Here is a 12,066-nt window from a genome sequence, read left to right on the forward strand (position 1 = left end):
GACCCCAAAAATTCCCTCCCTGACTTTGAAAAATCCAGTTTCCTGATTGGTCCTCTGGTCAGGTGTTTGGTTCCCTTTGTTAACCCTTTACAGGTAAAAGAAACGTTAACCCTTAGCTATCTATTTATGACAGGGGGTTCAATATTCACCATCTTAATAATTTCCAAATCAAGTGTTCTTTCTTCAGAAGTAACACGTTTATAATTGCCAGTCCTGCAACCTCACCCTGGGATCTGAAAGTCAAACTAAAACGATCTTTCCTTCTCATGCAACACTGGTAATGAAGATTCCATAGACCAAATTGTATATACTGTTACAAGTGTGTTGCACAACCCTGTTGACTTCTTAATCATTCTTATCACACGTATGCAACTCTATTCTCTTCAGTGGAATTGGTGGTGTATAATTAATTGCTCCTGCAACTGGAATTTAATTTACAATTCTGTTGATGATGCATGAAGAAGAAATAATATGCAGCTCACTTTCTCTTGGTTACTAGGAGGTTATTAGGAGTAAAAACTGATGTGTTACTGAAGTCAGATGGTCTGACTCTGAATACACATGGAGAACAGATCTATTGAGTAACAACCGGCCACTGTAACAGTTTCTCTTCAGAGTACAATCTGACTTAAATCAAAACATCTCTGCCTTTTTTGTACTCCTGCACAGGTGTTCAGTAGTGGAAAAAGATTGCTTCCCTCTGTAATTTTTCCATTATTTCTCATCTGATTTTCCCCATCGATTCAATATTATTTTGATTATTAAGACAATGGAGTGCAGCGTTTCTTCCAAGACAGCAGCAGTTGTGCTTCAGTGGCTATTGAAGAATGACTACTACAGACACATACATGTAACTCCTCCACTCTGTTGTTTGATTTTTCAGAGGGCTTGGGTAATTGAGAGTTGCTTTTGAAAACAAGGTTCCTCTAAATTGGCTGGGCTTCCCTTTGTAAGTAGAAAACAGGACAACTAGGATCTATGGCCTAAGACAGTGTGTTATATACCACAGCTCCTAAGATAAGTGGAGCTTTTTTAGTCTTCGCTGGAGTATGTAACCTTTACAGCAAACTTCTTCTTATCACGTCAGCATAGCCAGTACCAAACCTATTACTAAAACATTTTTATGAAATTGCTGCTTTAATAGACACGTTACAGTCTCCATCAGTAAGCAAAACAGAGTACTGTACAATTAGTATTATAATGTGTTTATTACTGTGATCTGTAACTTCTATCAGAATGATACAAGTTCCTTATGTAATTGCAATTCTGTAAAACTGCTGCTTCTGCAACATAGCGATTCCATAGTAATAGAGTTTCTGTTGTAGCAACTCCATTATTGGGGCAACATTTTCTGCAGAAGTGCAGAGAGAGAGAGAATTTGGAATATTTTTATGTGACTGCTGTTGCTGTCCTGTTGCCTTCTCAGGGAATGTGACTGATGATTGTAAACCCACTTTGAATATGCTGCCTTCACTTCCATATTTCTGGCTGAATTGTAATGTTTGAAATCTCACCCCCAAGTTCATAAAAAAATAAATAAATCACTTCCCTTTTAGAGCATGACCAGAACACACACCGGCTTAGGTGCTAACTTTAAGCATGCGAGTAATCCTGGTTACTTCAACTTCAACATGCCTAAAATTGCACACTAGTTTATGCAGTGTGTTGGATCAAGGAAACGTGATTTTGTTTTTACATGAGAATTGTTCCATTTTCCTAACAGAAGGAAAGTGTTTATCTGCTTTGTAATATTATTATTGGTAAGGCTGACCAGTACAGCAAAGATAGTGGGAGGGAGAGAGATTGGATCATTCTATAAACTTAAACTATTTAAAAAAATAAAGATTATAGTGACAATAAACTTTGTAACATAAAATACTTGTGTAAGCATAAGCTTCAGATGTAGGAATTAAAGATGGGCATTGATTTAATTAGCATGTACTGTTCAAAACTGATGGCATGATATGACCATTACACTTTACAGATCTGAAGTGAGGAAGTTGTGGATCTTAATTTAATGCATCACCGTTTCTATTGCCCCAAATGGAAAAGATTATGTGGAAAAAAAGGTTTATTACTTCTACCTTCTTCTGCGGGACAGGAGACTGACTTGAGATTGCAGGTAGTGTTGAAAAAATGTTCCAGCACAAACAGTGCCTGCTACAGCACTGAGTAGTAGCACCCTTTATAAAAGGCTTGACATCCCTCCAGGAATGATTTTTATCAAAGCAACATCATGGAAACTGGATGTGGCAGAGGCTGTTTTGGACACGAATCCCTTTCACTGTGATATAAATGGAGAGGCCATAAATGTTATGATGGATGTTCTAAGGCAGTTTAATGTAGCACTGGAGAAAATAGAAGCCATTACTATTGGAGGTGCTCCAGTTATGACAGAGAAAATAAATGGCGCTGTTACAGGAGATGTACAGATAACAAAATACCTGCTGGCAGGGGGAGCAGGAGCAAGGCTAGCTACCTAGGGCTAATTAGCCATTGCCTGGAATGATGTTTATTGTTAATTCCCTAAATTATTTTGGGCTGCACAGAGGTGGTGCTAGCCCATTGGGGCCCTAAGCAGGAATATTTTTGGGACTGCCCACACACACAGACTGAAAAAGTGAACAGGGGGTCCCTTTGAGCTGCTTGAGACCCTAAGCAATTGCTTAGTCTGCTCATTTCTAGCACCAGTTCTGAGGTTCCATCTCAATATGTTCAGCCAGATAAAATGACATAATCCAACCTGATGGAAGTTTTGCGTTTAATTATACTGGTGCTTTGGAAATACTCATTTTTGTCACTGTTCTGATTGATCCCTGGCATTTCAATATATAGCAGGCTGTTGCACTGCAGAAGATAGAAAAGGAGCAAAGTTTAATATTTATATTTTAACTCTTTGCAACCTTGTGATGGAAATTACAGTTTAATTAGTAACTGTTGACAGGGGAGTGATAAGAGAGAGCAAATAAAACCCTGACTGACACCCTTCCCAGAGTGCTGCTCTTGCACACATTGGTCATTAACTGTCGCATATGAGCACCTCAAGTACAGGGTAGGATGTAGGGGCAGGGGACCCAAGCGACCACCTGGGATGCCTGGCTTGGCGGGGGTGTGTGTGTGTGTGCGCAGTGGGCTGTTTTTGTTGTTACTGACAAAGAAAAAATAGAATGTTTGAAGTAAAATGTTTTGATATTCCATATGTGTATTCATTTTTTATTAACCTCATTAACCTCCATGGACGAAAGATTTGGACAAATGAAGCACCACAAAAAGGCCTGGATTTTTTTGTATGACCTTAGTAAGCTGCTGGCAGACAGGAAAACATGCTTGAACAATTACACGGACCATCACTGGACGCTGACACATGGGGAATGTTCAAACGTCAATGATAAATACATTTATGTCAAATTGAACAACATCCGTCACGTTTTGCCACACGGGAAGTACTCTCCACTTCAAGTTTGCCATTTCATTCATGATGCAGAGCTGAAGGACACTTTTCCTAATGTGTGGATAGCTTTGAGGATTCTGCTTACACTCCTGGTCACAGTCATGAGTGGTAAACGCAGCTCATTAAAACATATCTTCGATTGGCGATGGTTGCTGAGAGACTGACATTGCTTGCTATTTTGTCATTTGAAAATGCCATTGGCCAGTCTTTGGATCGCTCACGCATACAAATCATGCATAAAAGTCATGAAATGGGCTATAAATGCAATAAAAATAAGGTATTAAAAAGTTTAACAAACTGGCGAGGGGCGGAGGGAGAGCAGTGCATGCCAAAGACGTTCCTTGCCTGAGCGCTATTTGATCTAGGGACAGCTCTACTCAAGTAGCTTCTGGTTTGCATTTCTTTTTGCTGTAACTAAGAAAAACTGAATTTAGTTTCAAATACCATACCAAATACTCCTCTGTCACATTGTTTGCTCATCAGCCTTCTCTGCATGTTCCATGCCAGAAGCTGAGGTAACAGCTGCATAAATGGGTTTGGACCATCCTTAAAAATCTTTCTTGATGTCACCTAATAAAGAGGTCTTTCCACAGAAGCTAAATTAAACAACAGTTTGAGCTGAAAAATCCACAGGAGCTGCTGCTTGCAAAAATTCAATTTCCCATGAAAGTTGGGCAAGACTCAGAAGAGATATGCAGATATGATGGATTCCAACTTATGCCACTGAACAGATTGTATTATGAGTCTGTGTGGGGTTATATAGAGGAAAATAATGCAGCAGATTTCAAATAAACTGACTCACTGCCTGGCATTCCATTACTGTCCAGAAGAGTTGTGTGCAACCCATAAATGTAAGATTCCATTCTGTACAACTGCAGATAGCAATTGTGGGAATCGATTTGTACCTCCTGCACATTACTCTGCAAATTTACCACTACATGAGTTACATTGCAACAAGATTAATTTCTAGCTAAAAATAAGTAGATTCCCCACTCCCATTTAAATTAGGTTTGTGCTTGAAAATTTCAGTGTGACTCGTGTTTTTCTTCTGGCTGATACACAGCTCTGACCAGCTAAAGCAGTGGTTCTTAACCATTCCAAACTACTGACCCCTTTCAGGAAGCTGGTTTGTGTTGTGTACTCCAAGTTGCACTTCACTTAAAAATGACTAGTTTACAAAATCAGACATAAAAATACAAAAGTGTCACAGCACACTATTAGTGAAAAAGTGCTCTCTCATTTTTACCATATAATTATAAAATAAATCATAACTCCTTCCCCCCCAGGTTGAAAAATGCTGATGATTTAGGATATAGAGCAGTATAAACAAGTCATTGTCTGTATGAAATTTTAGTTTGTGCTGACTTCACTAGTGCTTTTCATATAGCCTGTTGTAAAACTAGGCAAATATCTACAAGATTTCTGCATATCCCCAAGGATACAGGTACCCTGGTTGAGAACTACTGAGTTAATGTATAGTATTGCTTCCTTGGGATATAGTTCAGCATCCACTTCACTGCATATGGCATTGTGCCATTCTATCACATAGATGCAGCAGATAATAAATATATGTATGAAATGCACTCTCAGGGGGCTTTTGTTCACTCTCGCTCAGAACATTTTTGTAGTGTTTCTGAAGAATTCTGGATTGACTGTGCTAGAGACTGGAGTCCATTGTTAATCCACAGAACCGGTTACTCCTGGTGGAATTGTGCGCCAAAAAATTAAAAATTCTGTGTACAATATTTTAAAATTCTGCATATTTTATTTGTCAAAATAACACAATATAATCATACCAGTTTCAATTATTTTTGTCATTTATTTCAAAATACCTGTCAGGAAGTATGTCTGTTAACAATACAGACAACAAAAAAGATTCAGGAAATTTTTTTGACAATAGATTCCTTACTAGGCATATAAATACAGAATTCTGAGTAATAATTCATGTAAACTACAATACAGAAGCGTATTTTGCACACCCCTCAGAAGCAGTGCAAAGGCTTGGGGGAGTCGGGTAATGGAGGAGCTGAGGAAGAGGGAAGTAAATTTCTGGGAAGGAGCCTGGGTGTGAACTTGGAGGGCTATTGGGTATGGGTGGGGAACGTATGGAACAGATTTTTTAGGGGGAGGCAGGGAGGGATTGTTAGGGAGCTTCCCCCATGCAGACACTGGCTGACCCTAACCTCTCCCATTCAGTCAGGTACATCTGCTCCTGTCCCCAGGTGTCTCTGCACTTCCTCCCCCTGGTGGCCCTGTGCCTCCACTCCCTTTCAGCCCCTGCCCCAGTCTGTCCTCCCCCACTAGCCCTTATGAGCCCTGTCTGACTCGCCCCTCCGTGCAGCCCCCAGCCCTGTCTCCTGACCTGGCTTGACAAGCGCTGCGAAGGCAGCTCTCTCCCTTGCGGCGGGGAGCTGCAACTTTGTTCTATCGCCGCAGCCCCCTCTGGTGGCAAAAAGTCAGAACTGCAGCAACATTTTGGCAGAAGATTTTTTTCTGCGCGAACTAGAAATCTGCAGGGTTCATTAAATATGCGCACGGAGTAGCACAGAATTCCCCCAGGAGTAATGGGTGCATCACAGACAGTAATAGTGCAAGATTCCTACGCTGCCTGCCAGTGTGCTTCAACGCGGACGTGAAGGGACCACCTCTAGAGTCAAGAGATTAATTCGTTCTCCATGGCTGATTCAGTCATTGGCGTCTCTGCTATAACTATCAACAAAGGCACTAAATAATGCCAGTTTCGATTATATAAAACCTGGCAGTTAATTTCATAAAGGCCATCGTACAATGATCACTTTCAGCTGCTACCAACCTGGGGTGGATTTGAACTGGTGACCTGGCAATAAAAGGCTCTATCTCTTATGCCATAAGAATAGCCATACTGGATCAGACCAAAGGTCCATCTAGCCCAGTATCTGGTCTTCCAACAGTGGCCAAAGCCAGGTGCCCCAGGGGAATGAATGGAACAGGTAATCAAGTGATCCATCCCCTCGTCCATTCCCAGCTTCTGGCAAACAGAGGCTAGTGACACTATCCCTGTCCATCCTGGCAAATAGCCATTGATGGACCTATCCTCCATGAATTTATCTAGTGCATTTTTTAACCTGTTATAGTCTTGCTCTTCACAGGATCCTCTGGCAAGGAGTTCCACAGGTGCCATTCAATCCTGTGATAATGCTTACATATGTATTGGTAACTGTCCATCACTTCCTTCTCAGAGGTGCAGATTCAGTGATTTAACCTTGAATTTACATTAAGCATGATAACAGCTGGTTAACATAAGAATGGGGACACGATTGTGGACAGGACTTGGAATTCAGGATTTAGACAGACTTCCCACTTTCTCTAACTGAGCGCTCAGCAGCCTTTTCCCTTGCCTCAGCCTGACCTTTCTGGAGGTTTTTGTGGTATGGTGCTTGGTGGACCTTGGCTAATGATGTGTTGTGATTTCCTGGTCTTCTGTGACTTTCACATCAAAACATGCAGTACATTCTATATGGCACATATCCTTGACCTTCAGGTTTTGAAGACGTCCAAGCAGTACAGTATTCATGTTTTTCATATCTCTTATTTAGGGCTGAGTACATCCTTGCACAATAGTGAATACATTTAAATTTCCAACTTTAGACATAGCTATTTGCCTGATGGGATTCCCTCCTACTCTTGCTGGTAAAGGAGGTCTTTTAAGTAAACAGCTGTAATGTACTCCAATTTCTTGGATTAGAACTGAACAAATAATTCGCAGTGATTAGCTTGTGACGACAACCTTCTAAATATGGACCAAAGCGACTCTGTCTTTTTTCAGTGTGCATCTGCTCAAAGCTTTGCCAAACATCAGTAGCATGAAATTAACAAAACCGGTCAGCTTCACTGCTGCTATTCAGAATCTTGTGCACAGCAATAACACTTTCAAGAATCATGTCATGCTCATGGTGCTGCTTCTGCCTGAGAACGTGACAGAGGCAAGTTGTGGAGTTACTGACAGGGAGAAGGACCCAAGAAATAGAGTGGGAGGTGGGATAGAGTAACGGACTAAACTTCACTGGCTCCCTCACAGCAGTCAGGAAGCCTATGGAAGGGAATGTTGCAGAAACCTTCCTCATTTGCAGCAGTGATAGCCTTTGCAGTAGTGGAGTGGCAAGCTGTTTGCATGCCAGAAAGAGAATATTAAAAATAATATATGATTAAACCCACCTATGGAGAAATGCAGAGATATTCAATTAAAATCTCAATGATCAACAAGAGGGAAGAGCAGCTACAAAGTATTGTAAAAACCCACATGCTTTTATGTTGGCACTCTTGTTTCCCAGCAGCCCGGACAGGAAGAAGAGGTAAAGTGCTCTATTCCATTCCAGCAGATAGACGGACATCCACGATGTAGAACCTGATATGAAAGTTGGAGGGACTAAGGAAGGACAATAGTAGGCTTGTAAAAATCCCAGCTGCAGTCTTACTAGCCGAATGGGACAAGAACGTTGCTCCTGCATGGTGAAGATCCACCCAGCTCTTTCATATGTACATCTGGCTCCAAAGCATCTAGGAAATGTTTCAAGCTCCAGGCAGCATTCAGTTACAAAGCAAGGAGGTACTTGAAGAGGCAAAATGTAGAACAATGAATTAATATGATGTTACATAAAACAATAGGCCTGCATTCCTGACTCACCTAAGGGTGTTTTGCCCAGCTCAGTGCAGGATCAGGCTGAATATGGACTGCAAGGCACTGGGGAGAAAATGTGAATATTCAGCTAATGAAATTATTTTTGTACCCTTTACAAGCAAGCAAAATCAAGAACTAGATGAATCACCTTTGTTAATTTGGGGGGGTGAACATGTCTGTTTGCACTATTCATTATAATTAAGGTTGCTGGGACTAATTGCTTATTTGCTGTGCACTTTTTGGTTTTGGTGGGGAGGGCTTTAATAGTATGTAAACAGCATTAAATATCTTTTTAATACCTCCAAGGAATACCACTTCCCTGAACTCTGTCTTTTAGAGACAACAGACTGATTCAGATTAGCAGCTGAATGACAAATATACTTAATTCACACAGGCACTTGTTTCTCAGTGCAGAATGGCATCAGTTCGCTATTACTGACAGCAGATGGTAGCAGTCTTGCATGAATTAACTGTTTGCACTGAAGAGGTAAAACAAAGAGGTCTGAAAATATTTTCAGCCTCTGAATATTACGTTAGAACAAAATGCTGGCCATCCCCATGTGCATGTTTTTAACACTAGAACAAAGTTTCCTGCCACTGTCAGAGGGCCCCCAGGTTATTATTCAAATATTTTAAATGCTGTGGGGAAAATCCTGATCTCAATAAAATCAATGGAAGAACATCCCCTGATTTCAGTGGGACCAGGATTTGGCCCCAATATAGGCTGGGGAATGGAGGAAATGTGATTTTTTCATTATACTCCAGGGAGACTAAGTCTATGAACATTTTGCTGGTGAGTGTAGGCAAAGACCTAGATCCTTCAATAAAATACAGCCAAACCACTGCTGAAATCTGGTCCCAGAGCTGGTGTATCCAGCCTCATGGAGTAGTGGCCTCCCCAAGTAGTGTAAAATCAGTATTGTGGCTTCTGTACTGCCACTTCCCCTGTTGCCGGTACACAGTGCATTTAAGGGCCTGTGGCCAGGGTGCCTCTGTCACCCCAGCTACAATCCCCAGCTACAGTGTCAAGCTCTGTTTCTCAAGAAAATAATTTATCATCTGAGGTGGGTGATGAGGATTAGTGGCAATAGGCAGCAGCTCTTCTCCACGTGGAACTGTGGGGTAGTTTATTGCCTGGAAGGAGATGCTGTGCTGACTCTTCAGTCTGTCACAGACTTTTCTGTGACAGTATCTTTAGCACCATCTGCAACCCTGATTGGAATGATGTGACTGGGACAGTGTATTACGGGGAGTCCAGCATCCATCCAGCATTTGTCTCATGAGTTTAACATTGCGTTGGTGCTGGCGTTGAAGAACTTGCCCTTCCACACTCTTTAGAGTTCTGACAGATTCAAGCGCACCAGCTAACAGCATGGGTGGCAAGGATGTTGTGAAAATGAAGCCAGTAGCATAGGAATGTATGGTGTCTATCAGAAAACTTGTACTGGAAATGTACCCACCTACACAACCTAATGCTTTGCCAAGTGTTCCAAAGATTATGTTTCAATCCCCAACTACAGTTTCAAGCCCCGCACAGAGCCAAGTTTGGACTAGGAGAGTGCAAAGGTGAACTTTATGCTGGCTTTATATACATGCTCACATCCCCTGTTCTTCACCCCACTGAGTTGCAGTGTGAGCTTCTTGGCCCTAGCTAAAGATCTAGCTCAGTAGCATCTAAACTAAGTATGGGTATTGTGTAAAAATAGGTAGATAGATAGATAGATAGCAGGGTACCTGTTCCTGTTTTGGGTGTTCCTATTTTGATATTTTACTTTTCTGGAATCGTTTTCAGATTGCTCTTGGCTGTGACATACTAGCTGCTTATGCCCCTTGCTGAGTGCTGAGATGAAGTAGGGTTCTGTTTATTTTGGTGCAGTGGTACCTTAGCAGTGTTAAAGCAAATTAATTTCCCCAATGTGAGAGTCAGAGGTGCTAATCTTGCTATAATTACAGATGAGGTCGTTGTTAAAGTTTTGCATTAGAGTGCAAGTTTGAGTGAGTCGTGGCATGTATTGTTTTTGTGATGAATGAGAAAGCCTTATGAAGCATTGGACTGTTATCAACAGTGTTATAAATGATATCAAGGTGAAAAGGAATGCACAAAGCCTGTCCCTAAACTTCTTACTTCATGAGACTGGATTTGATAGCAGCCTTCAACTACCAGAAGGGGGGATCCAAAGAGGATGTAGCTAGGCTGTTCTCAGTGGTGGCAGATGACAGAACAAGGAGCAATGGTCTCAAGTTGCAGGTCTAGGTTGGATATTAGGAAAAACTGTTTCACTAGAAGGGTGGTGAAGCACTGGAATGGGTTACCCAGGGAGGGGGTGGAATCTCCTTCCTTAGAGATTTTTAAGGCCCAGCTTGACAAAGCCTCGGCTGGGATGATTTAGTTGGTGTTGGTCCTGCTTTGAGCAGGGGATTGGACTAGATGACCTCCTGAGGTCTCTTCCAACCCTAATCTTCTATGATTCTGTGCTTTTAATACTTGGGGTGGATGAGGTATGTCCTGCCGCAATGTTAACTGTCCTTAACATGTTTTTGGTTTGTTAATAGGCTGTGTTCTTTGTGAAGAAAACTGCAGTTCTCTGTTTGTATGGACTGGAAGATAACCTCTGTTCATGTGGACTAGAGCTCAGGGCCATTACCAGTTGGAGGCAGTTAAAATAGCCCTGAGACTCCCCCTCCCAATCTGATCCCCAGATAAAACCGTTTTTGCCCCTCAACTTGGCAAGACCCAAGGATCATGATCAATGGGCTTGTCTACACATACAGCAGCACAGGTGCGCAGTTGTAGCACTTTAGTGAAGATGCTACTATGCTGACAGGAAAGTGTCTCTTGTCATGATAGTCAATCCACCTTTGCAATGCTGGTGGAGAAGCGCTGTCTACACTGGGTATTAAGTTTGTATTACTAGGTTGCTCAGGGGTGTGGATTTTTCAGGTCCCTGAGTGATGTAGTTATATCTACAGAAGTTTGTAGTGTAGAGCTGGCCTGATTGTCAAGGAGCTGTTCAGTGGAGGCTGCTCAGCCGGGGTATGCATTACATTCTGTCAGAATATACTTTTAAATGGCAACTTCGTCCACTTACTTTCAGCTGTTAACTTCCTCACTGCTGTTACAAGTAACATGAGCTGCTTCTGAAAACCTTTGCATCATAATTAAAATGAGAGCATAATCTACGTGGTACACTTATTTCTATTTCAGAATTAGAAACTGTACACTTGAATATTGATTGCTTAAATGCCTTTAGTGTTACTAAAACAACAGGGGTCAAATTATCCTTTGTGTAACTTCACTGAAGTGAGCTGCTGAATTACCCTATGGAGGAATTGGCCCATTTTTTTTGTTCAAATAGCGTGTTATATTTTTCCCTAAAACCATTTTGATAATAAAAACAACTGATTGATTCTTTCAGGAGCACCCATTACTTGGTCAACCATTCTTTGTCCTTCATCCCTGTCGGACTAATGAATTCATGGCTCCAGTGTTGGCTAATTCAAAAAGAGAAAACAGGTGAGGATCACCAGTGCAGTTTGTGAGGTGATAGCAAGATGTTTAGTGTACGTAAATCAGTTGTGTACACTTGCAAGTTCAGAACAACAGTCAAGAAATTGTCACCCCCATCTGTGTGTAGTAAAACTATGTGTTTTCACTTAAATCCAGTAAGTTAAAATAGATTCAAAGTGCATAAAGCACATTAGTAACTTCGTTTTAAAGAAAGTTGTCTGGCATAAGGTGACTTTCAGGCATAAATCTGAACGTCATTAAAGATTTTTGTAATACATGCATGTTTTCTTTGTTTTTTAGGAATATAAACTACATTACATCATGGCTGAGTATTGTAGGCCCAGTTGTGGGGCTAAATCTACCTCTGAGTTATGCAAAACTAGTGTCTGAAGAGAATACAAAAATGGATTAAATCAAAAGGTAAGAGGGGAATGGCATATTTTTTAGTCT

At 41.3% G+C, this 12,066-nt stretch overlaps 1 protein-coding gene and 1 pseudogene across 6 annotated transcripts in view; one reads left to right on the plus strand and one right to left on the minus strand.

Annotated features, from left to right (window-relative positions):
* Positions 1-12,066, plus strand: part of ATG10 (autophagy related 10) — a 162,626-nt gene that overhangs the window by 145,335 nt on the left and 5,225 nt on the right. For 5 of the 6 annotated variants that reach the window (XM_032782274.2, XM_032782272.2, XM_032782279.2 and 2 more), the window contains 2 exons: positions 11,525-11,622; positions 11,917-12,036. In XM_032782274.2, the coding sequence (XP_032638165.1) occupies positions 11,525-11,622; positions 11,917-12,028 (210 nt within the window). In that variant the 3' untranslated portion in view covers positions 12,029-12,036. The remainder of the gene's footprint in view (positions 1-11,524; positions 11,623-11,916; positions 12,037-12,066) is intronic. The other variant, XM_032782275.2, reaches the window with a different exon arrangement.
* Positions 8,929-9,608, minus strand: LOC142047020 (5-aminolevulinate synthase, non-specific, mitochondrial pseudogene; annotated as a pseudogene).

The sequence above is a fragment of the Chelonoidis abingdonii genome, chromosome 6, assembly GCF_003597395.2.
Source record: "Chelonoidis abingdonii isolate Lonesome George chromosome 6, CheloAbing_2.0, whole genome shotgun sequence".
Taxonomy (NCBI): Eukaryota; Metazoa; Chordata; order Testudines; family Testudinidae; genus Chelonoidis; species Chelonoidis abingdonii.